The 25283-nt window shown below is 36.2% G+C and overlaps 1 protein-coding gene across 9 annotated transcripts in view; it reads right to left on the bottom strand.

The window, feature by feature from the left end:
• Nucleotides 1-25283, bottom strand: part of LOC139960602 (uncharacterized) — a 187644-nt gene that overhangs the window by 16322 nt on the left and 146039 nt on the right. For 7 of the 9 annotated variants that reach the window (XM_071959074.1, XM_071959075.1, XM_071959073.1 and 4 more), the window contains 4 exons: nucleotides 6928-7198; nucleotides 3600-6277; nucleotides 3114-3251; nucleotides 2591-2672 (listed from right to left, as the gene is read on the bottom strand). In XM_071959074.1, coding sequence (XP_071815175.1) covers nucleotides 2591-2672; nucleotides 3114-3251; nucleotides 3600-6277; nucleotides 6928-7198 — 3169 coding nt within the window. Of the gene's footprint in view, nucleotides 1-2590; nucleotides 2673-3113; nucleotides 3252-3599; nucleotides 6278-6927; nucleotides 7199-9957; nucleotides 10817-19580; nucleotides 19659-20125; nucleotides 20487-25283 lie in introns of those variants that run through there. The other 2 variants (XM_071959077.1, XM_071959079.1) reach the window with 2 other exon arrangements.

Raw genomic sequence — 25283 nt, 5'->3', positions numbered from 1 at the left:
TTTGAAAATCACAAAAATCTTCAGAACCTGAACACCAATGAAGGTCCTATTTGCATAATAATATTCATGATCGCCTTATATAGTGTACAATTTTTGCACAATTTGGTGTAGGTCAAAGTTCATTTAAGGTCACCAGGGGTCAAAATTTGAAATCCTTGGAAATATGATGTCTCCAGATGGGCAACTTTATTGGCTCTAATATTTGCCATGTGGCTCTCCTATAATGAGTACAAGATCCCTATTGTTTTGGTGTCATCATAGCTCACACTCTGTAAAACCTTATAAACACAAACCTTGTAAACAGGATATCCCAAGATAGGTTACATCACATGGCTCATACTTTGCATGTGTGTTTCTTACAGTGAGTACAAGAAGCCTGGTGTTTTGGGTGAACGTCAAGGGTCAGCAGAGGTCCAGATGTCACAATATCAAATGGAACACATTAGGTTAAGTATTAAAATGTAAATTCAGCTCTTTGTTGTTAGACTGAGCATGCAAATTAAATTACCAACAACATAAAATGTCCCTCTGTCTTTCTTTCATCGTTGTGGTATTATGTCACATGATTCTCTGTCATCAAACCGTGTAAGCATTGACTCTATTTAGATTTATACTGCTCTCCATTTCCTGTATAACAGGGTTGTTAGCATTCAAATACTATTGTGCTACATATGTAATGTATCTAAGGCAAGTAAACACTGGGAGGGGTTTCCCTCTGGTTACAGTACTGCTGATGTAACTGCTCATCTATATAGACAACAAGCATCAGTATTACCACAGCAACTTTAACTGTCACTGTTTTAAAACATAGCAACAGCTTCTTACATGATATTGAAATATGATTCAAACTAATAATTATACCCTTCAGATTTTAGGAGGGTGTGATCTACCTCACTGGATGACATGAAAGTAGCTACATTATCAGGCGAAAATTAAATAAGGCTTTTATTTCTACATATTTCACAAGAAAGACATTGGAGGTGTTGATATGCCTTTATGTTATTTGCTTGTTGACCCCAGCACACTTTGTCAGTTTGAAATGAGTTTCTTATCCAACAGAACCCCATTATAACAGACATTAACGGTCAATTTATATTAATTGCTTTAGTTTGGATGAAGACTATGTTGAATTTTATTTTCTCTGTGTCAGAAAATACTTGATCTGCATTTGTGAGGCCATGTACTAAGGCAATTACGTTTGCTAAGGAACAGCGAATCCTGTCGTCTGCTACTTATGTCAATTTACACTATGCATGTACAGTCCTGATATGCTAAATTTATTTCATATGAAGTCCAATCTTTTTAAGGAACTAGCAACTTTGCAGTTGAAAATTGCAGTAAACACTGATACGTGCATCACTTTGCTAGAATTCTGGGTTTGCTAAGTTTTTTTCAGGACTGTGGCTGTTATCCAATGATTAGGGATACATCAATACAAGGCGTAGGGTGGAAGTTAAGTGCTACTGTGGAGCACATCACATGACCCTCCATGGTTATTATCTTTATTTTCACACATCTCCTAATTGACATACTCAAGCTTGTTTAGTCTCCTGGTTAAATGTGTCTATGAATGATTCCCAAATGACCTTAGTTAAATTGCTATAAATTTGTTTCAGATATAGAACCGATACCTACTGTAGATGTGTTAGTTGTCTTGTATTAAATAGTCATTACATGACTACCACAGGGGTATGTTCGTTCGTTCGCTTGTTTGTATTAGTTTGTATTAGATTGTGATCACATGACTACAAGAGGAGGATGTTAGTTTGTTTGTATTAAGACTGATCACATGACTACCGAAGGGGTATGTGCTTTTCTGTACACCATGTCCTTTCACAAAATGTCGTTCTGAAACCAAAAGCTTATTACTGACCACATCCCTAACTAGAAAGAAAGTTTTTCAGAAATTAAATTCTGCTAGCGTTAACAAACATTGACTTGAAGCAACTTAGAAGTCCCTCTTCAAAAGAAAAAAAATATCCAGCTATGTGCTTTTAAGGTTTATACAATTTTCCCTTTGCTGAGCTCAAATGACCTTTGATCTTCACAAATAATTACTGGGCTTGAACTCACTATAAGAAAGTCATATGTCACTATCACATCAGATCAAACTGCCTATCTTATGATGTCATGTTTATAATTTCCAGAATGTAACCTATGCTGAATCTAAATAACCTGTACCTTCCACTGAAAGCAATAGGGTTTGTGCTCATTATAGAGAAACCATAGCCATATGTACCAGCTACTGCAGTTTTCTATCTGGAAATACCATATAAACATAGCGTTCATGTTTTCACACCTGGTGACCTTAAATGTTTTCTGACCTACATGAAAATGTGTACAAACTATACAATACACAAGGCTATCATACCATGCATATATGAGCTGCTCTCATTTTATAGTTCTGGAGACATAGCACTTTGGATATATTCATATTATGCTCTCTACTGACCACAAATGACCTTTTGCCTCCACCACAGACAGGCTGCAGGTAGGACTATTTAAGGATAAACTGACTTACATAAGGAAACATTAAACTGTCTGGAAATTTACAACAAGCAGCAGCAATATTCTTTTCTTTTTTACCTACCAGCCAAAGTTGATCCCTGTGATATGTCTAGAGTGTCACGTTCTTCAAGCAGGGTTTCGTCCTCCATAACAGCGGAGTAAGCCTGTAAAATAAACAAAGTAGAAAAGATATCTTACTTGGTGTACTGACACATTAAAAAAGAACCTCAGTTTTCATGTCAGTCACCTGTCAAGTTACACTGGCCAATTAAGTCTTTAGCTGATAAAAGCAACTGATTTTAACATAGGTGAATGTACTCATTACTCACTGCACACTACTTGAAATAAAATGTATCATGACTTTGAGCATTTTGTTTTAACTCATTGAACTATTTCTGTAAAGCACAATATTATGTTGTTAACTTGTAACACCTTTAACAGTGGAACGTTTTATCATAAATTCAACACAGTAATGGTCTCGTCGCAATATTTTGCTAACTTTACAAACACATACAGTACTCCTTTTGCTACTAATGGTACACTGGCTACAGATACACACTGTTCTACATTAATAATTCCCTTACTAAATACCTAATCATACTTACCAATTGTTGCTGATTCAAGGCTTCTCTAGTCTGCTTCAGGACCTCTTGTAAAGCCATGGCTTCTTTGGCATATTCCAGTTGAGACTTCACAAGTTCATCTTTTGTAGCTTTCAGACTTGATTTAGCCTCTTCATGCTCCTGTCATGTAAACAACACAGTGAATGAGACAAGAAGGGTGCATCTCACAGTGGTAACTTGCCACAAATAAATGTTTATACCAACATTGAAGTAGCCTGTGTCTGAAGGGAAAACATTATTCAAGTTGACAAATTTCTTCACACTTAATTTAAGGCAGGCTGAAATGATAACCTTTTGACCTTAACTTAAGGGTGTGACGATATTGCAAAATGACTACCTTGCTCCGATAAAATCACAAGTTTAATTTAGTACTGAAAAGGTGGAACAACTGTTCTAGACGAAGGAGTGTAGGCCTAAGTCACATTGAAGGACATACGTTCAATTATATCAATTAGATTAATTAATTACATTTTTCAATGTCTTCAGCTTGTTTTCAGTTGTATTTAATCTATCTCCAAAGTGTTGTCTTTCTTCCTCTGTTGTCTTTAGTCTTCCAGCCAGCTGTTTTTTTTCCACCTCTGTTGTCTTTAGTCTTCTAGTCAGCTGTTGTCTTTCCTCCTCTGTTGTCTTAAGTCTTCCAGTCAGCTGTTTTCTTTTCTCCTCTGTTGTCTTTAGTCTTCTGGTAAGCTGTTGTCTTTCTTCCTCTGTTGCTGTCAATGTATTTTTGAATTGCTGTCCTTCCTCCTCTGTTGTATTTAGTCTTCCAGTCAGCTGTTGTCGTTCCTCCTCTGTTGTCTTAAGTCTTCCCATCAGCTGTTGTCTTTTTTCCTCTGTTGCCTTCAATGCATCTTTGAATTGCTGTCCTTCCTCCTCTGTTGTATTTAGTCTTCCAGTCAGCTGTTGTCGTTCCTCCTCTGTTGTCTTAAGTCTTCCCATCAGCTGTTGTCTTTTTTCCTCTGTTGCCTTCAATGCATCTTTGAATTGTTGTCTTTCTTCTTCTGTTGTCTTAAGTCTTCCAGTCAGCTGTTGTCTTTCTTCCTCTGTTGTCTTTAGTCTTCCAGTCAGCTGTTGTTTTTCTTCCTCTGTTGTCTTTAGTATTCCAGTCAGCTGTTGTCTTTCTACCTCTGTTGCCTTCAATGTTTCTTTGAATTGTTGTCTTTCCTCCTCTGTTGTCTTTAGTCTTCCAGTCAGCTGTTGTCTTTCCTCCTCTGTTGTCTTTAGTTGTCCTATAAATTGTTGTCTCTCATCTTCTAATTCTGTAATTTTATCATTGAGTTGTTTTCTCTCTTCCTCTGCAGCTTTAAGTCTTCCAGTAATTTGATGCTTTTCACCTTCTGTTATTGCTAGTTTATCAGTGAATTGTTGTCTTTCGTTTTCTGATGCCTTTAGTCTTCCAGCCAGCTGTTGTCTTTCCTCCTCTGTTTTCTTTAGTCTTCCATTCAGCTGTTGTCTATCCTCCTCTGTTGTCTTAAGTCTTCCAGTCATTTGTTGTTTTTCTTCCTCTGTTGCCTTCCATGCATCTTTAAACTGCTTACTTTTCTCTTCTGTTGCCTTTAGTCTTCCAGCCAGCTGTTGTCTTTCCTCCTCTGTTTTCTTTAGTCTTCCAGTCAGCTGTTGTCTACCCTCCTCTGCTGTCTTAAGTCTTCCAGTCAGCTGTTGTTTTTCTTCCTCTGTTGTCTTTAGTAGTCCAGTCAGCTGTTGTCTTTCTACCTCTGTTGCCTTCAATGTATCTTTGAATTGTTGTCTTCCCTCCTTTGTTGTCTTTAGTCTTCCAGTCAGCTGTTGTCTTTCTCCTTCTGTTGTCTTTAATGTGTTAGCAAGGGTTTGTCTTTCCTCTTCTGTTGTCTTTAGTTGTCCTATAAATTGTTGTCTCTCATCTTCTAATACTGTAAGTTTATCATTGAGTTGTTGTCTCTCTTCCTCTGCAGCTTTAAGACTTCCATTAATTTGATGCTTTTCACCTTCTGATATTGCTAGTTTATCAGTGAGTTGTTGTCTTTCCTCTTCTGATGCCTTTAGTCTGCCAACCAGCTGTTGTCTTTCCTCCTCCGTTGTCTTTATTCTTCTAGTCAGCTGTTGTCTCTCTTCCTCTGTTGTCTTAAGCGCATCCTCTGTGGTCTTTAATAGTCCAGTCAGCTGTTGTCTTTCTACCTCTGTTGACTTCAATGTATCTTTGAATTGTTGTCTTCCCTCCTCTGTTGTCTTTATTTTTCCAGTCAGCTGTTGTCTTTCTTCCTCTGTTGTCTTTAGTGTGTTAGCAAGGGTTTGTCTTTCCTCTTCTGTTGTCTTTAGTTGTCCTATAAATTGTTGTCTCTCATCTTCTAATACTGTAAGTTTATCATTGAGTTGTTGTCTCTCTTCCTCTGCAGCTGTAAGACTTCCATTAATTTGATGCTTTTCACCTTCTGATATTACTAGTTTATTAGTGAGTTGTTGTCTTTCCTCTTCTGATGCCTTTAGTCTGCCAGCCAGCTGTTGTCTTTCCTCCTCCGTTGTCTTTATTCTTCTAGTCAGCTGTTGTCTTTCCTCCTCTGTTGTTTTTAGTCTTCCAGTCAGCTGTTGTCTTTCTTCCTCTGTTGTCTTTAGTCTTCCAGTCAGCTGTTGTTTTTCTTCCTCTGTTGCCTTCAATGCATCTTTAAGTTGCTGTCTTTTTTCTTCTGTTGTCTTTAGTCTTCCCGTCAGGTGTTGTCCTTCTTCCTCTTTTGTCTTTAGTCTTCTAGTCAGCTGTTGTCTCTCTTCCTCTGTTGTCTTAAGCGCATTCACTGTTGTCTTTAGTCTTCCAGTCAGCTGTTGTCTTTCTTCCTCTGTTGTCTTTAATGTGTTAGCAACTGTTTGTCTATCCTCCTCTGTTGTCTTTAGTCGTCCTATAAATTGTTGTCTCTCATCTTCTAATTCTGTTAGTTTATCACTGAGTTGTTGTCTCTCTTCCTCTGCAGCTTTAAGTCTTCCAGTAATTTGATGCTTTTCACTTTCTGATATTGCTAGCTTATCAGTGAATTGTTGTCTTTCGTTTTCTGATGCCTTTAGTCTTTCAGTAAGCAGTTGTTTTTCACCTTCTGATTCAATTAGTTTGTGAGAGAGTTCCTTCCTTTTGTCTTCTAACGCCTTTAATTGATCCTTTGGTACTTTCTTGGTAAACTTTGAATCTGAAACAAACATATAAGATGCAAACATGGTGAAAGATTGCCTTTCACCCAAGAGATTGAGTTATGTAAATAAACACAGTTCAATATATCTTAACAATAATACAATAAAAAAACGTCCAGGAAAATATTGTGACAAACTTCACCAAATTTAGTGAGTTTCCATTTTGATACAACTTTAGCAAGTTATTTGAGGTGACGATGCAAATCTTTCACTTCCTTTGTGTTGATTTTGGCCCTGCTTCTGAGCAATTGGACAAAGTCAAGCCTTTTCAATGATTCTCCAATATATCAAAGATATTAAATTACAAAATTTCAAAGGGAAAAAAATTCCAAATTTTACCAGTCTTGTCTGAACATATCTCAAATGAAACTTTGAGTATATCCCTTAAGTAACATACTTATGCAAATATTAGACTTTAATGCAAGACGTTGACAATGAATGAAACATATTTTCTTGCTAACTTATTTATCAGCATATTTGTATCAAAATGTATTAAAGGAGCTTCTTTTATCAACCATGGGTTAATTAACTTAAGTTAATACAATGGTATATTACATCAAATTGCATTATTTATTTTTCAGATGACACATTTGCATGTTTTGCGAGTCATAACATTTTTTACTTGTTCAGCTCTTTGATATAAACATACCTTGAGCTTGTTGGAAGACAGTCAATACTGCCACCAATTTACTCAGTGCTTTTTCAGAACATGCTATCATTAAATGGTTGATGTCATGAAAAGAAACCTTCCCTGCCTCTCTGAGATGGTGGACAAGAGATAAAAATGGTGTGTCACTCTCAATAATGTCCTTTGATTCCTTAGCTGGAAATTTAAGGTAGTCAAGTAGCTTCTGACAGTCAACTTTCTCAATCAATGACTCTGAGTGCATCAGGAGGTTATCAAAAGTAAAGATGTCACTCTATAACAAAAAGACAACAAACAGAAAAGCAAATAAATATACTGGTGGTAGTAGACTATAAAATCGATTGAGGCGTTGAAACGTCAACACATTCAAAGGGAGGGATTTATTTTAATATGAATGTGTGAATAATGTGGTTGTGATTTACCCGAGCTCATTTAACTACAGTATTAAATATTTATTTCAAATAAATAAATGGTATTAAAAGCGGACAATTGGTTTGATTGATTTTTAAGACTATACATACTACATTCTTCTATACACGAAGCTGTATCAGGCAGATTATTGCAGATTGATTCATGATGCCACCACCTTATAATTATAGTTTAACGGGCTTAACATTTTATTCTCCAATTTAACCAATAATCACTCAATTGTAACCCATGTTTGTGTGGGAATGTGATCATTGACATAGAACTACTTGAAGTGTCTTCAATTCTGGGCAATGTAGATGGTCAATAACACAGCTAACCTACATGTGCTGCAGCTCAAATGCTTGAAGAATCCATATCTGCACTGTGATATTTTTTTCAAGATTGGTGTGTACACTAAATCGTATAGTGCAGCTACTGCACTATGAGCTATACACAGCATGACAAAGAATTCATGTGAAACATTTAATTATTGAGACTATGTGCAGTTATCAACTATAATGCTAAACCAAGTTTCCTGGATTACTTAATGAGGTTAGACATAATTTAGTAGTATATGGTGTGGCCAAATGACATGCATAATAAAGCCTTTTACAGGAAGACCATTGTTCTTACACTGGTTGACATGTGGTAATGCTTCCTCATGCATGAGTAGCAATGATCAGGGAGTTCCATAACAACTCCCTGCAATGGTCATGTTAAATCCATGTGCATAGCAAAATACATACATTACACTGTGTGCTTGGTTAATGCGTGGGATCTTCACCATTGTTAATTAGTGTATTGCGTATTTAGACAATTAAGCAGGATATTGTGAGTCATTACTTACACAAAGTGATGTCTATAATCGTTACTGTCACAAACTTGAAATAAATAAACTGCAGTAATACATTACTTTCTTAGTTTTCAAACATAGAAATCAACATAATTTTCAAAACAGTTAAGGTTTGCCTCATTTTTCCTGCTTAATCCAATATGACCTACATTATGAGTGCAATATAGCTAACCTGTACCTATAATTAGCATTGTCAGAAATTAATTCAATATCTGTTACTTATTGTGTCTTATTTAAGGACTATATTACACTGTGCATTCTTCATAATGGAAATCCTAGGCCATCAGTGAAATGAACCACTTGAAGAGAACTGACAAGAAGACTGTCAACTGACTCGATGCAATTCGATGCAGTGGAGTGTTAGCTCATTGATTAACGCCAATGCCTTTCAATCATAAGGTCCCAAGTTCGAGTCACTCCAAGATTAATGTATGTCGTCCAGTTACAGAATTGTTGTTATTTGACAATTCATAATCATGGACGTTAAATATGAGTCTAAGAGACTGACTTTGGTCAGCTTGCAACTTTGATAAGCCAATGAGGCTTCTATGCGAGTTCCTTCTTGCAGGAGGATCTTAAAAACATACATACATACACCCATACATACACACGTACAATCCTATTGAAGTAAAGCCTGAGCTTTTTCTCTCCTCAGAAGTAATGAAAATGATTTCAATGGCTTTGCGAATTTTGTAGTCTTTACTCTGTTGACAAATTGAAAATAGTACCATAAGGCTGAGGTCACACTTTACCCCTTCTTTTACTGCATTTTTGACTAATTCGCACCTAAGTAAACCATCCCTACCTCCCAAAATAGAAGCAAGCTTGTGTCATACCATTTTATCAAGACTTAAATAATGTGATCAAATCAAGGTACCATCACTGCGGTATTTGCTTTACATGTGCACAAGTGTCAAACTAAGCACTATGGTCTAAATTAAGATAATTGTTCTTGAATTTTACCTAACTGCAAGGAAAATTGCACCTGTTGTGCACTTAACAGTAGTGATTTTAGACACATTTGTATATTTTAGCAGACTTTGACATCCAAAATTAATGATAAAGGAACTACACCGTTTTTGTCTGAGCTGTTTAGCCATGGAGCATTCATCTTGCATTAATTTGCAAAGAATTATAAACCTAGAATAGAAATCATTGTCTAAAAAATAGCACTTATTTTTATTTGATTTTTTCCAGCACTTAGGTGTAACAAGATTCCAATGGCCTAAATTGTTCATAAATTTTGCACAGTTTAATTTCCCATCATTTTTATCTCCCTCTTAACAACCAAGTAACAGTTGTGTTCTTCCTCAAATTCCGCATTCACTAATACCAAATTTGTAGAAATTAGCAGCTCGTTAGCTCAGAAAATAAGAAGAAATATTTTCCAAATTTTGTGTGCTGCTCTAATATTGGAAAGTGCTACAAGCTACCAATAGCCTAATTTGTTTTTTAAATTTTATTCTAACTTTTCCACCATTTTGATCTCCCTCTTAACAAATAAGTAATAGTTGTCTTGTTCCTAAAATTCTACATTCACTAATACCAAATTTGTAGAAATTAGCAGCTCGTTAGCTCAGAAAATAAGAAGAAATATTTTCCAAATTTTGTGTGCTGCTCTAATATTGTAAACATCTAAGAGTGTCTTCTCCTCACTTGTTTGCATTGAATGAAACCAAATTTGTTGATCTTCATTCAAAGGATTGTTTGAAAATAAGTGATAACAAGTCCTAATTTTTACCATAGGCCTATATATCCTGTATCATACTTACTGTGTGATATTCATTTACTTCTCCAGTTTCCCAGGTAACCAAAAACAATCTGTCTATGTTATTATTGATCCTAATTCTCCAGGAATCACCAGGAACTTTAATAGAAGCCAATATATGACCCCCAGAGATGGAAGAATGACCCCCAGAGATGGAAAGATGACCCCCAGATAGAGAGTAAACAACAACTTGGCTACCCTTACCACCATCAGTCCATAATATAAATATTAATCCTTTCTCTTCACTGACTGTTATACTACGTGAATATTTGTACTGTGTGTGTGTATATTTCTGTTCTATTTCTCCCTCACTATTATACATTAACGCTATATCCCAGCCTGTACAGATAAACAGTTTATTATTACTAACTGTTATATCATGAGGCCAGTCTCCTCCTTTTAGTCCTGTTAAGGTGATTGTCTTCTCCATTCTCAATATTTTTAAATCTAAGACAATCACCTCATTGGATTGATATAAACCGACATACACTAAACCATCTCTGGTTGTCATACACCAGGCGTCACCGTTAAACTTCCCTTTATTGACCAGACCGCCATTGCTACTATCGTACAATGCTATCGTATCCTTACAACACGTTAAAAACAGACGATCATCCAGTAAACAAACAGTCCGCCATTCTGAACCAAACTCGGTAAATTTATCAGAATAATAGGGTTCTGGCGTCAATAATAACGGTTTTCCTTCAGAATCAGGATCAAATTGCAACATAAACAGATCGATGAAGCTGCAGTTTGTCTTGTCATTATATCCAGCGACAGCCAAACGGCCTGTATCTAGCAAGTCCACCGCCGACACATTGTAACCATCTTGCACAGTGAACCGTGGTATCGTTGTATACACGCTGTGTGTATTGAAGGCAAAAAGTGAAAAGTTAGTTCAGGGTTGGAAGGTTGTATCCATGGTAACGAAGAATTTAGAGTGATTTTTGATCGAAGGAATGATAAACAACTCTCAGTACTCAGTGTACTTGGAAGACATCAGTGGCGTGTTGTCAGCATCATCTTTCTTCGGAAATTTGCTTGTTTTGCTCATTTTAGTGAACACATCCTATCACGTTTACTCTAGTATTAAGATTTATTGTTTCTTCCAAAGTATCTATTGTTTAAAACAGTTTGGATTTATTATTTTTAGTGATTTAGTCGTGTGCATTTTTCAAATTTCAACTTTTCTGACCTATCAGTCATATTTTAGTAGCCTATACTATAGCCTACCACGGGAGTGAATATCTCTTGTCTATTTTGGATTCATTCTCTTTATTGGAATGCGTAACAACGAACAGATTATTAAAGTCGGTACTCTTAACTGTCGTGGGATTTCAAAAGAAGAAAAACAACTTGAATAAATTGAAGACATCACAAGATACTATCTTGACGTCACCGCTGTGCAAGAAACAAAGATAAGAGGTCCAGACGAGGTCAAACTACCAAGGTCAGATCAAACCAATTCATATACATTTTTTAAAGCAGCTTGAAGCAATTCATATCACGATGTAGGTTTCTTTGTTAAAAGAGGAATTGATTGTGTTTTTAACCATATCTGATCGCCTTGCTCTGTTGACCATTTATGGTACTTATAACAATAAAGTCCACCCACTACATATTATTAATGCTTCCCAGCAAAAAATGTACCCTAATTTTACCGCGGTAAACTATGGTAAATGTGTGGTAAATGGGGTAAATGTGTGGTAAAATTGTGGTAAAATATACTGCGGTACATTTACCGCAGTTTTACCATGGTATTACCGCGGTAAAAGTATGGTAAAAGTGCGGTACATTTACTGCGGTAAATTTACCGCAGTTTTACCATGGTATTACCACGGTAAAAGTAGGGTAAAAGTGCGGTACATTTACTACGGTAAATTTACCACAGTTTTACCATGGTATTACCGCGGTAAAAGTAGGGTAAAAGTGTGGTACATTTACTAAGGTAAATTTACCGCAGTTTTACCATGGTAGTATACCGCGGTAAAAGTAGGGTAACAGTGTGGTACATTTACTACGGTAAATTTACCATAGCTTTACCATGATATTACTAGAGTAATTATGTAGGGTAAATTTATATGTTCCATAAACTACATAGGTGAAATTCCTACAGTTGTGCCATGATTAACCACAGTAAAATTAGGGTAAAACTATACAGTGCAATTATACTATGGTAAATTTACCATAATTGTACCATGATTTTACCACAGTAGAACATATATGGGTCACACTATGAAACATGATGGTACATTTACAGCAATTTTTGCATGATTTGATGTTCTACTCATATCTTAATGTTGGCAATATAAATTACCTGTGGATATGAGTTGAATTAAGAAGAGAGACCAACTGCTATTCTTATATGTTATAGTATGCATCTCTTTTCCTAAAAAAAACAGTAGATATATACATAGAGAATTCCTTCATGTAATCCCTGATAAATTTGAGAGGAGACAACATTTAATTCTTTTTTTCATCATGAGGGAGAACCTAAAAGCCTTTAAAATGAAAAAAAAAGAACTATATAAACTAGCACACATAAGGCTTAGCTTCTGTGCCTCAACACTGAACACACAAAAATTGACCAATCAGTGTCGTCAGATTTGGGTATTCTCTGTCAGGTCCATTAAATGACATGACAAGTCTATGTATCTATCTACCTGAGGTCCCTGGTTCAAACCTCGGTGTCGACACTGACACCAATTTTCACCCCGCTCCTTTCTCGTGGTAGGAAAGTGGCTACACGTGGAAAGCGGTACTCACGTCCTTCGGAGGGGACGTTAAAATTGCGGTCCCGGGAGCAGGACTACACACCCCTGCCTCGTTACTTCAGGGCACTATTCGAAAAGAGAAGGCGAGTTTCGCCGGTGTCCTTCCACGCACAAAAACTTGGAACCTCAATAATTTCCGACTAAGGATTTCCTTAGTCTGCTGAAGCACCTTCGGGTGGAAGCGTAATACGAGGTGTATCATATCATATCATATCTACAGAGTACTCTCTTCATTTAAACCAAGTTTTTGAGGGCAATTGGAGATCAAAAGTCCAATCTGGACTACCAGTTAAGTCTAAAGCAGATAGTCAGGAATCATACCAGCTAGGGTTATTGAAATTCAACAAAGCTTTCTCATGTGTGAAACCTCCATGGATTTGATGAATTAAAAACTGTTGCATGCTACAACTGTGGACTTACATGTCAGGCATACACCCATTACAATAAGGGTTCAAAGAAATTTATGGTGTACATGCTGATTGAAATTAGGACAAAATTATGCTCAATGTGAGGTAAAACTGTCCTATAATTAGTGTAAAATCCTGGTAAACTGAGGTAAAACTAAGGTCAAAGCGTAGTAAATCTACTGTAAAACCATGGTAAAATTGGGGTAAAAGAACGGTAAAGCGTGGTAAAAGTATGGCAAATTGAGGTAAAACTAAGGAAAAAGCGTGGTAAATATACGGTAAAATTGGGGTAAAAGAACGTTAAACTGTGGTAAATTTAGGGTAAAAGTGCGGTAAAAGTATGGTAACAGCGTGGTAAATTGCGGTAAAATTGGGGTAAAACTATGGTAAATTTGTGGTAATGTACTGCGGTAAACCGCGGTTTACCGCGTCCATAGGGCCAAAACACCGCGGTAATGTACAACAAATTTACCGCGGTTTTACCCCGGTTTTACCGTGGTAAAATTGTGGTATGTTACCACGGTAAATTTGAGGTAAATTTTTTCCTGGGTTATGCCCCTTCATCAGCAATAACTTATAAGAATCCTGAAGAAACCGATCAATTTTAACAAAATCTTGAAGATCTACTAAATACTGTCAATAACGAAGAAGTAATTATATGTGGTGATTTCAATGCAAAAGTTGGCTAATCGAATCCTTTCTTTCCTAAACATATTGGAAAATACACCACTGCAAATACTAATACTAATGGTGAATTCTTAACAGACCTAATTGTACGTAACGATCTATACTTATTTAATACTTTCTACAAACAAAAACCTGAGCATATCAACACTTATACAAGTAATTTTATACCTAATAATCACAGAAACCCTATCAGAAGCCAAATTGACTATATCAAAGCTCCATTAAACTTCAAAATTATTAATATTGATGCTCGCGCTTATAATAGCTTTCATATTTACACTGATCACAAAATCATTACAAGTAGTTTCACCCTGAATAGCTCAACAAGAAGACAAATTTATTTAGTCAATAGGACTGTTGTAAGTAGTAATACCTGCCATCTTAAATCAAACAAAATTGACTATATATATTGAAAACGTATTTAACACATTCAACGAAACCAATTTTTCCCAATCACCAGCTACCTATTGGAATGAACTGTCAACAGTTTGGTTAAACAATGCCCAAACTTAAATCCACCAACAAACAAAGTACGCTTTAATAATACTGAAATAGCAAGCTTATCCAAGAAACAAAAAGACCTAGACTCCAGATTGACAACTGTAAGGATATTGATCAAAAGAGAAATTGAAAAACTAAAAGGACCAAAATAATTAAACAACAACATTTTCTAGTAAAACTACCCATGAACAAAAATTAATTGAAGAAATTTCTGAAATTGAAAATTGTAAGGATGACTCCCACCGTTTCTTCAAAGCAATAAGAGTAGTACAACAAAAGAGTAAGAGAGACCCCATTACAATTAAAATTGGCGATAAACACATAGGAGACACCGACGCAAAAATTAAAGACAATCAGCAAACATTTCGAAAAGACTTTTAACTTCAATATTCCAGATCCCAAACTAAACGTGCTTCCAGAAAAACTAAACACGCCCTTTGATGAAGATGAAATTAAAAAAGCAGTCTCATCCTTGAAAAATAATAAAACCCCAGGTTGTGACAAGGTGACAGCCGAACATCTCAAATATGCCCCATGCACACACAAACACATAGCAAATATCTTAAATAGTATAGCCGAATCAGGAGATTTCCCGATTGAAATTAAACAAGGAATCCTAACTCCTATCCAAAAACCGGGAAAAACTAAAGGCCCACCAGAAAACTTAAGACCAGTCATTTCATTATCAACACTGAGGGAAATTCTTGCGGTTTGTGTGGCCAGGAGGATTCGTCCGTCAATTGATGAGCATATCCCCCATTACCTAAACTGCCTACACTTCAGGACGTTGCACAGCTGAACTTGTCTTCGCTTTTAAAGTGCTAGCAGAAAAGGCAATAACATCCATAGGTTACACTAGGAATCTATTGATGCTAGATATGAGCAAGGCGTTCGACACAGTTCAAAGAGGATCCTTGCTAACTGACCTAGAACAGGTTCTTGACAACGACCAACTTCACCTGATATTACTACTAATCGATAAAGTCTCCTACACCGTCAAATTAGAGGGCAAACTCGGACTTCCTTTTAACACTAACATTGGTTCACCACAAGGAAATAGTGCAAGTGCACTATTTTTTATAACTTATCTAGCCAACTCTTTGAAAACAGATGATAATGATATCGATGTAGTTATCCTGCCATCTCAGTTGGTTGATCATTATTACAGCACTACCACCACTAATTCTCTTTTTTTCACAGTAGACCAACAATACGCTGATGATATCTCTTGGGCATCAACTGGTCAGCATATAGTGCAAGATATCGAAAAACGAGTTTCTTACAAACTGGCAGGAAGGAATCTAAAAATCAATTGCACAAAAACTGAGAACATTTCAATCACAAGAAAAGGAAATGAAAGTTAGAAGAAGTGTTAATATGTTGGAAGCTTGCTGGGGACCGAAGAAGACATTAACCGAAGAATTGGTATAACCAACGGTGCTTTCAACACACTGTCAAGCATTTTCAAAAGCAAAAACATAAGCCGGAACATTAAGCTTAGGATTTTTGAGACTTTATTAAAGAGTATTTTTTGTACAATTGCGAACTGTGGGGCACAACGAAGGATCTTGATCGGAAAATTGACACTTTTCAAAGGAGACCACTTCGGAATATTCTCAACATTAGATGGACCAATAACAATTGGTTATCAAATGATGAGCTCTACAACGAAACCAACCAAAAACCTTGGTCATCCATAGTCTTACATAGAAGATTGAGATTTTTCGGTCATGTAGCAAGACTCCAGGAGGACGCTCCAGCAAAGGTTGCTTTAAGAAAAGCACTGAGACATACTGCTAAATCAGTAGGAAGGCCCGTGACTACCTTGCTTGGAAAAATAAAGTCGCAATTTAAGGACATTAATATTAAAAATTTCGAGGAAGCAATAAACCTTGCGCAAGATCGTGATACGTGGTGGAGGTTAATCACTGAGCATGTCGGATAGACGAGACTCAACTTACTACTTACTAGGCTGCGAAGTAGGCTAGGTTTTGCAAACGGTACTGACTTGTTTAATAGGCTATTGATCAAGGGCGGCGGAACCAGGGGGGGGGGCACAGGGGGCACGTGCCCCCCACTTTTCCTCAGGTTTAAAATGTGCCGTTTTTCTACATAAAAATTGAGGTGTCTCAAGTAAGCAAGAGTCCAGGGAACCAGAGGGAAGGGCCGTTTCCGGCCATCTGAGGGGTTTGTAAAACCAAAAATTTTCTAATACGCTCCGCGCCAACTGATGGTGGCGCTCCGCTCAGATAGTCGTGCATACAACTGTTCAAACGGGCACATCCTAGCCAGTACCCGATACATTAAAGTTGACAATAGTCACAACTCTATGCATGTGTTCGTGGGTCGTTCTACCGTCACCGCCGGGCACATCCTAGCCAGTACCCGATACATTCAAGTTGACAATAGTCACAACTCTATGCATGTGTTCGTGGGTCGTTCTGCCGTCTCCGTCGGGCACACTAAAGCCAGTACCCGATACCCTTAAGTTGACAATGGTCACAACTCTATGCATGTGTTCGTGGGTCGTTCTGCCGTCTCCGTCGGGCACATCCTAGCCAGTACCCGCTACACTAAAGTTGACAATATTTTTTTTTGGGGGGGGGGGAGGGGCTCATCATCTCTGACGAGGTCACAACTCTATACGTGTGCTCGTCGGTCCTTCTGCCGTCTCCGTCGGGCACACGTAAGCCAATACCCGCTACACTAAAAGGTCACGAACATTCGATCGACCCCCTCTCGTGCACTCCTGCCGACGCTCTCGGTCGACTCGGTCTCGCGCACCGTCTCTCCGACTGGTGCTATCGAACGACACACCGAGTCCCAGATCTGTGCACGTGCATCGGAGGCTCCTACGGTCGACTGCCGGGTATTCGCCCCGTCCCGTGGACCTGTGACATCGACCACGCCACCGAGCTCGAATCTATGCACACCGTACCCGAGGCTCTGCCTTCGCCTCGTCTCGTGTACATTAGCAACTAGCATGATTTCACCTCATTTTGTCTCAAAAGAAAATGTGTTCCTTGTTTCCCAATTTGCACATTGGATACTGCAGTGCTAGTATGCATATTTTCCTTTAGGGGGGAGGGGCGTTGATGGAGTGATGTGTATACACAAATAAGATAATACAATAACAGTTTTAAAGAGTACTAAATATAAGGCTGCGTCAGTCCAATCGAATTTCTGCAAAGTGCCCTTTGATGTCGGTGCCCTCCCCCCAGATTAAAAGTGCTTCCGCCGTCCTTGCTATTGATCTATGTGCATGGAATTACAAAGTCGTGACCACATTGGCAGATGTCCAGAGCAAATTAATCGACAAGGTAATCTCGAAGATATAAGAAACGAGACGTTGAAGGCCTAATAATAAGGAATTTTCGGGATACTGGCCTAAAGACACACGACTAACAATGGTTTACCATTAAGAAGAACTTTTTCGCGCATTAACGTGAAGAAAATACATGGCTTCGTGAATTTGTATAAAACAAACGGGGTAAATAGTGCTAGAAACTGGAAATTCTACCGAATAAATTGTTTTCCTATAAAATGGCCTATTAAAGCTGTCTAAATAAAGTTCATAATGAAGAAAAACATTTCCAATTTATTACTGTGTGTTTTACGGATATGAAAATATTCCTTTCACAAAATTTCTCTCACATAGTACAATTAACACCGACTATATGCCTAAATTGTTAATAAGCAGTTTCAGTCAAATTGATGGAATTGCATAGGCTATATTAAGTTTGCTTGAACACATTTATTTTTCTTCAATATTCGTCGTTTTCATATGTATGTACTGATGTAACTCTCTGATTCAACTTGTGTTTGTCGACAACACGCATGCAGTGCATTATAATACATTTGCATTCAGCGCCAAAAATGGAGAGAGAGATGCCCACAAGTTTTGTAAAAGTGGTGGAGCCATTCAAGAAAGCTAGTTTTGTGAAGGCTCCGGTAATCATTAAATCATGGCGCTATTCAAGAAGGCCAACTTTGGTCTAAAGTTTTCACGGGGTGACTTCAGACAGAAATTTAGTCTTGAGTTCTTTGACATATTAAGTCCAAGAAAAACAAAGGACAAATTTGACTGCTAGTAATAATGCTTATTATAGCTATACAGCTTTACACCTATATTTACCTTCTTACCTTATACTTACCTTCAAAATATGCTTAAACTCTGGAATGCTCACTTAAGGGTCCAGAGATCGATGACGTCGGCGCCTCAGTGCAATCCTAAGTCTTAATGTTAATCCCATTGCTTTAAAATGATAATAACTCTACCAAAACATGTTCGTTAATCTCCATAAAAGCAAAAAACATCCTTGGATGACGTTTAACACCTTTTTTAGGTGAGGAATTTCGATGCATCTTAACATATGGCATTGGGGGGCATAAAAGTCTTCACAGTGAATTTTGTGTTGTATCAGATTTGGAAACTGACCTAATGGAATTTGTATAAGATCAAATCAGGTCCAGTCACTTCAAAGGGATGAACCGTATTTTTACAAGGGCCATTACTTTAAAATGAAAGGTTTAATAGACATCCAACATGGGCTGATAGCAGAGTGTTTTAATGGTCTACAAAATATTAATTTTCATTTGGTAAAGATATCCTTTATGTCTACCAGGATAAGCTTTGGCATAACCGATTTGTATCATATCCATGGGCGATAGACCCGATGTGGGGAATCCGAGGGGACACGTTCCTCCTGTTTTGTAACAGAAACGTTAAGAAGTGCTCCGTTTCATAGATAAGAAGTGTCCATTTTTGACAAGTACCGTTTTTTTTATTCTTTGGTATTTCAAAAGTGTCCTATTGTTGAGACAGTTAGGAAAAGTTTAATCAAGAAGTGCCATTTTGCTGATAAATTAAACAAATCAATCAAAGGGTCCTATATCGTTAAAAATAATGGAAATAATGGATTTTTGGCATAGAATGCAGAGAGGATCCATTGTATTGGCGATTTGAGATGACTTTCTCAATTCAACGACACCGTGATGTCCTACCACCCTTAGGGGTTCGTACCAACCACCCCCACCCCCAAACCATTCGACACTAGATCATTCCTCTATTTCAGGAGCTATCTGATGAACGAACAGCCCGGTTTATAAAAATATTGTCAGTATACAACATTGCTTGTATATAGGTGAATATAAGGTAAACAAATAATAAATATTTTTCTTATACTTTCATGTATAATCGCCGGGTATAAACACATTTGAATCGTTTTATATAAAAAAAAAACAATAGTAAATCTTACGAGGTTTTTGTGGCGGCCATTTTGAAATGTCTTTAAATAGTTTTCAGAAAATTATATTTATGCAGCGGGAGTCTTGATCTGCGGATAAAATTAAAAAATCGTTAAGACACAAATACGACTTTCTAAAATATATTCTTATCGAGGAATATCGCAATAATTACAGAGATCATCGGAACGGAAAGAAGACTTGTTTTGGGTGAATGCTTTGGACTTTTTTGTGTTTAACGAGCAACCTTGCATTTAATATGATATATGAAATGATGTTTTTGGTCATCAGGAAAGGTTCCCTGGATTTATTCTCTAATTTATCACCGATTATAAAAACACACTGTCTACGATCAATCAGGAATTTAACGTGTCAGCTCGATTTAGTTCATGCTGGATTGCGAAAAAGACGACGAAATCGTGAGAAAATAGGAAGTTAAATTGAAAGGAATTTATGTTTTTTCAAACTGTTCCGTGTAAGCATGTTGTCTAATTTAGCTATACTTCCCTATACTGGAATGCTGCTAATAAAAATTCATAAATGTTTTCTTTATACTTACAATAATAGACGTCTCTGTAAGATAGGTGCAGGTGAGCTACAGCTAATATTCTTCGATAGGTCTTCAATATAAACTTGTTCTTGATTTAATTCGATAGGTTTGTAAGATAGGTGCAGGTGAGCTACAGCTAATATTCTTCGATAGGTCTTCAATATAAACTTGTTCTTGATTTAATTCGATAGGTTTGTATGCTGAGTTGCTAAGCGTGAAGTGATAACACAAATTTCAAATCGATGGCCCTTTGAGATAATTGAAAAGACAACGAAATGATATGATTTTGATCATAGTATGAAAGAAATTTCTCAACTGAATATTATATATTTATCGCTGAACAGCTGAAGTGTGGAGCACGAAGGATGTAGTGGAGGGTTGACTGCTATAGTAAGAGAGGAGAACATGTTTGATCTGATCTGGTATCTAGCAAATTAATAAAAGGATAAGATACGCCCACTAACCCTTGACCTCCTACATATAGACCATACCGCGTGATTTTTAAGTCAATATTGAACTAAAAGCAGTTCGTTGAGGTTTTCTATCTTGTTTTATTGAACGAATTTTAATCTTATGTTGAATGTTATATCGTACTTTAATAAATACATCGAATTACATTCTCGAAAAGGGAGGGAGAGGGAGTGGGAAGGACCGGGCGATGACTGGCTTAACATCATACAGGTGGTCTTCCTGTAAAGTCTATAGATCATCATTGAGATAATCATATCCCTATCCCTCAATCTAACTTCCATTGAGTAAGTAAACCACCATACTTGTCTCTCCAACCAGTCCAACATAAGTCTGTAAAAGGCGATTACAGTTATAGCGTCTTTCAAATAGTTACGGCGGACTTGTGTGGTAAACGGTCCTAATAGTCGTATTATAATAGCGGAATATTGGAAAGTTCTCTACTAGTTTCCGTTTTTATTCAAAATAGAAACCTGACAAAATAAGGAGATGAATTGTTTCATATCAGAGTATTTTGGGCAGTTTAGATTAGTGGGGGATATGGTGAAGTTGGGGTTTCAGACGGGAGTAAATAGGCTGGATGAAAATATGTTCCAAAATCGGTTCATCGTGTGTGTCAGTGCACACGCATGCAGGCGAAATATGCTGAGCTTCCTGTATGAGCTTCGTTCTTCTATGAGTCAGCCTTTATTAACTTCCATTCCCATTGGAACATAATTTCGGCCTCCAAGTAAAATTAACATGGAAAGCCTTAGTCAGTGCATAGCGGTGTTTAAGAGAAACCTTAAATATATATAATGTACTGCTTTAATCATATCAAGAGCTTCTATGCAACACTGACGTTAGTAACACTTTGGACTAGCCATGCAACAACATAGTTTCGTTTTAGCTCGAGCTGTTTGCTTTACCAAACACGTTAAGTCTAACATGCAGTCTGTGCGGGAGAATATGAGTTTGAATTTAAATAAAATAACTGTATCTGTGTACAGAGGTCGTCATTTGTGCTCAGTTAAATATGGAAAGTAAATATTGGAGTACCCGGCAATGTTGATTATATTTGGCTAATATGGCTATACAAGATAATGACTTCACACTGCTGTTCCAATGCATTATATTCAACACAATACCCTATGCACATGGCACCATTTATGGATAGTTCCCACACTTCGCGTGTACAAGTTAAACATCGGGATAAAGGTGAACAGTGGCGTAGATTTCGTTTTGAAATTGGTGGAGAGGGGGGGGGGGGGGTGAGGTTATCCACTTATTTTGAGATGAAGGGTACAGTAGCGAACCAAGAGCAATGTGCGAGTGAGATTCCTGGGGAAGGGTAGGAGCGGAGGGTTGTCCGTTAACAGCCTACCAAATCATGTATCCCCAAGGACGCGATAATACCAACTCTTCCCGAGCTACAGGCACAGTCATAGCGACAAAGACACGTACATTACATTATTTACGTTATTTTTAATTTTCTAACGATGAAACATTTGTTAGGGTCTAATTATAACATGGTGGAGATGATTAAATGGTTCCCCCCCCCCTTCAGTCAAATGTTGGGGGATATATTTTGAGGTTATCAATCGGTGCTGTGGCCGAGTGGATAAAGGCGGTGGCATTTGAAGCAATGAGGCTTAGCAATCGGGAGGTTTGGGGTTCGATTCCCGGCCGGGTCATAGTAAGGTGGGTTTTTCATCCAAGAGCAATCTATGGTTTTCCCATCTGAAGTGACTTTCTAAATTGAAAAGATTCCAGATTTGAGTTAAAATGTTGAATTGGAAGCCACCCGACGTGTAAGTTGTAATTCATAAGCCTTTGCGGGCTTCTCCCACATTTGTGGTCGCTTAAGCGTCGTAAAAATAACTGCTGATTATTATTATATTATTATGATTATATTATATTATTATTATATTATTATTATTATTATTATCATTATTATTATTATTATTATTATTATTATTATTATTATTATTATTATTATTATAATTATTATTATTATTATTATTATTATTATTATTATTATTATAATTATTATTATTATTATTATTATTATTATTATTATTATTATTATTATTATTATTATTATTATTATTATTATTATTATTATTATTATTGTTATTATTATTATTATTATTATTATTATTATTATTATATTATTATTACATTAATATTATAGTTATTATTATTATTATGATTATTATTATATTATTGTTATTATTATTATAATATCATTATTATTATAATTATATTTATGTTATTATATTATTTTATTTTTATTATTATTATAATTATTATTATTATTATATTATTATTATTATATTATTATTACATTAACATTATAATATTATTGTTATTATTATTATTATTATTATTACTATACAAGATAATGACTTCCCACTGCTGTTCCAATGCACCATATTTAACACGATACCCTATGCACATGGCACCGTTTTATGGAAAGTTCACGACGATGTTTCCTCATCCTGTATCAATAGCAAGGCCCTTCCCACACTTCGCGTGTACTTCGCGTGTTCCTCTCCCCTCCCTCCCAGTCAAATGTTGGGGAATTAATTTCAGCATTAAAACACATTTTAAATGAACACTTTCATGTGGAGAGAAATCCATATATATATATATATATATATATATATATATATATATATATATATATATATATATATATATATATATATATATATATATATATATATATATATATATATATATATATATATACGTATATATGTATATACGTAAATATTTATATACATATATATATATATATATATATATATATATATATATATATATATATATATATATATATATGTATATATATATATATATATATATATATATATATATATATATATATATATATATATATATATATATATATATATATACATATATATATAAATATAAATCCCTTTCCCCCGGATCTACGCCAATGAAGGTTAATATTAATATTAACAAAGAACCTCAAAAATTCATAATGGAATGAGACTAAATTTAGCCCCTCTCGCTGTAGCCTATCACATAAGGCATTGCTAAATTGTTAGTCTGACTATCGTGTGTTTTGAAGCATTCTTGCAATCGTGTTCTTTGAAGCTGCTTAAAGAGGTAATATGGTTTTAGGCATAATCTGAAGGAACTACAGGTTTCTGAGAGAGGACATAGTTGCTAGGTTTTATAAGCAGTTGGTCAGGCCTCATCTGGAGTATGCTGTGCAGGCTTGGAACCCATATTCTGCTAAGGATAAGGAAGTACTCGAAATGGTTCAGAGGAGGGCTACTAGGATGATTAATTCTTAAAGGGTGTTTCATATTATAGGTGGTCACAAGTGTTGAATCTCACCACACTGGAGTTTAATAGGTTACGTGGTGACTTGATTCAGGTTTTCAAGATTGTGTATGCATGGTTTGGTCAATTTATCCTTCACTGACTTTCATGTTTGCTAATATAAGTTTTACCAGAGGTCATTGTCTTAAACTCCAAAAGTCGCAAAGTAGGATTAATACTCGGCATAACTTTTTTTTTCTAATAGGGTTGTGAATGAGTGGAACGGCTTGTCTGAGAAAGTTGTACTTGCAAGTAGTGTGAATGGGTTAAAGATGCTTTGGACAAGCACTATAAGCATTGTAATCGGGTCTTCAGTTTTTTCTCTCCTATAGGGTCCTTGATGGGGACTTAAGCGTCCTTCCTGATCCTTTTTTTCTACTAAACTAAACTAATAATAACAATAAATACGTTCAGATAGGCACTGCGTTAGGTCTACAGACCAAAATATTAGAAGTCTGGTAGAAGCTAATTTCAGTATTCAAGGTGCCAGTGAACTGTAATCGGGTTTGAGTGTTTGTGTCTTCAGTTTTTCTTTCTCTCCTGTATAGGGTCCTTGATAGGGTCTTTTTTCCTACTAAACTATTTCCTATGATATCATTGCCAACCAATTTGTCAACCAATTTGTCAAACATATTTAGCTCGGTCAGACAATTCCATTGGCAACTTATGACAGGCCGTCTGTAACAAATCACAAGAAATCTATACTTTGACCATTAATCTGCCGACAGATGAAATGTTGATAAAAGTAAGAATAAATATAGTTAAGGATCCTACTCAACACTAGAAATCAATTGATAAAACTGATTATAAATAACGGATGAACAAGTGTAATTGAGACCATTATTGCCCTATATACCATTTGATTATTAAATTGCTTTGTATATCATTAATATATTAAAATCAGTTCAATAGCTAAAGAAATAATAATTTATGTGAAGAATGAATAAATTTAATTCCTTTCAGATTACTGTTGATGTAACTGCTCATCTACACAACAAGCATTAGTGTTACCATACCAACATTTTTGAAACATAGCAACAGCTTTTAGATGATATTTTAACATAAAATGATTTGAAAATCATAAATATACTCCAATGTCCAGGTTGTCAAAGAAGATGTTAGTCTTTAACAAGCAAATATTAACAAGAAACATACTACCACATATGATAGAAGTATATACTAATAGAGACAAACTGCCAAACCAGACTGTTGCTGGGAATTGAGACACCTTTGTTTGTCAGACAGCAACACATATTCTAATTATTAAATCTTAAGTTGTACTACGTTACTACACAGATGTGCACAATGTAACTCGGCTTTATCTGAGTTAGTCTAACTGCAGTAATGTTTACAGAATGGC

The sequence above is a fragment of the Apostichopus japonicus genome, chromosome 19 (genome assembly GCF_037975245.1).
Source record: "Apostichopus japonicus isolate 1M-3 chromosome 19, ASM3797524v1, whole genome shotgun sequence".
Classification (NCBI taxonomy): Eukaryota; Metazoa; Echinodermata; class Holothuroidea; order Aspidochirotida; family Stichopodidae; genus Apostichopus; species Apostichopus japonicus.
This window is presented reverse-complemented; position numbering and strand designations above follow the sequence as displayed.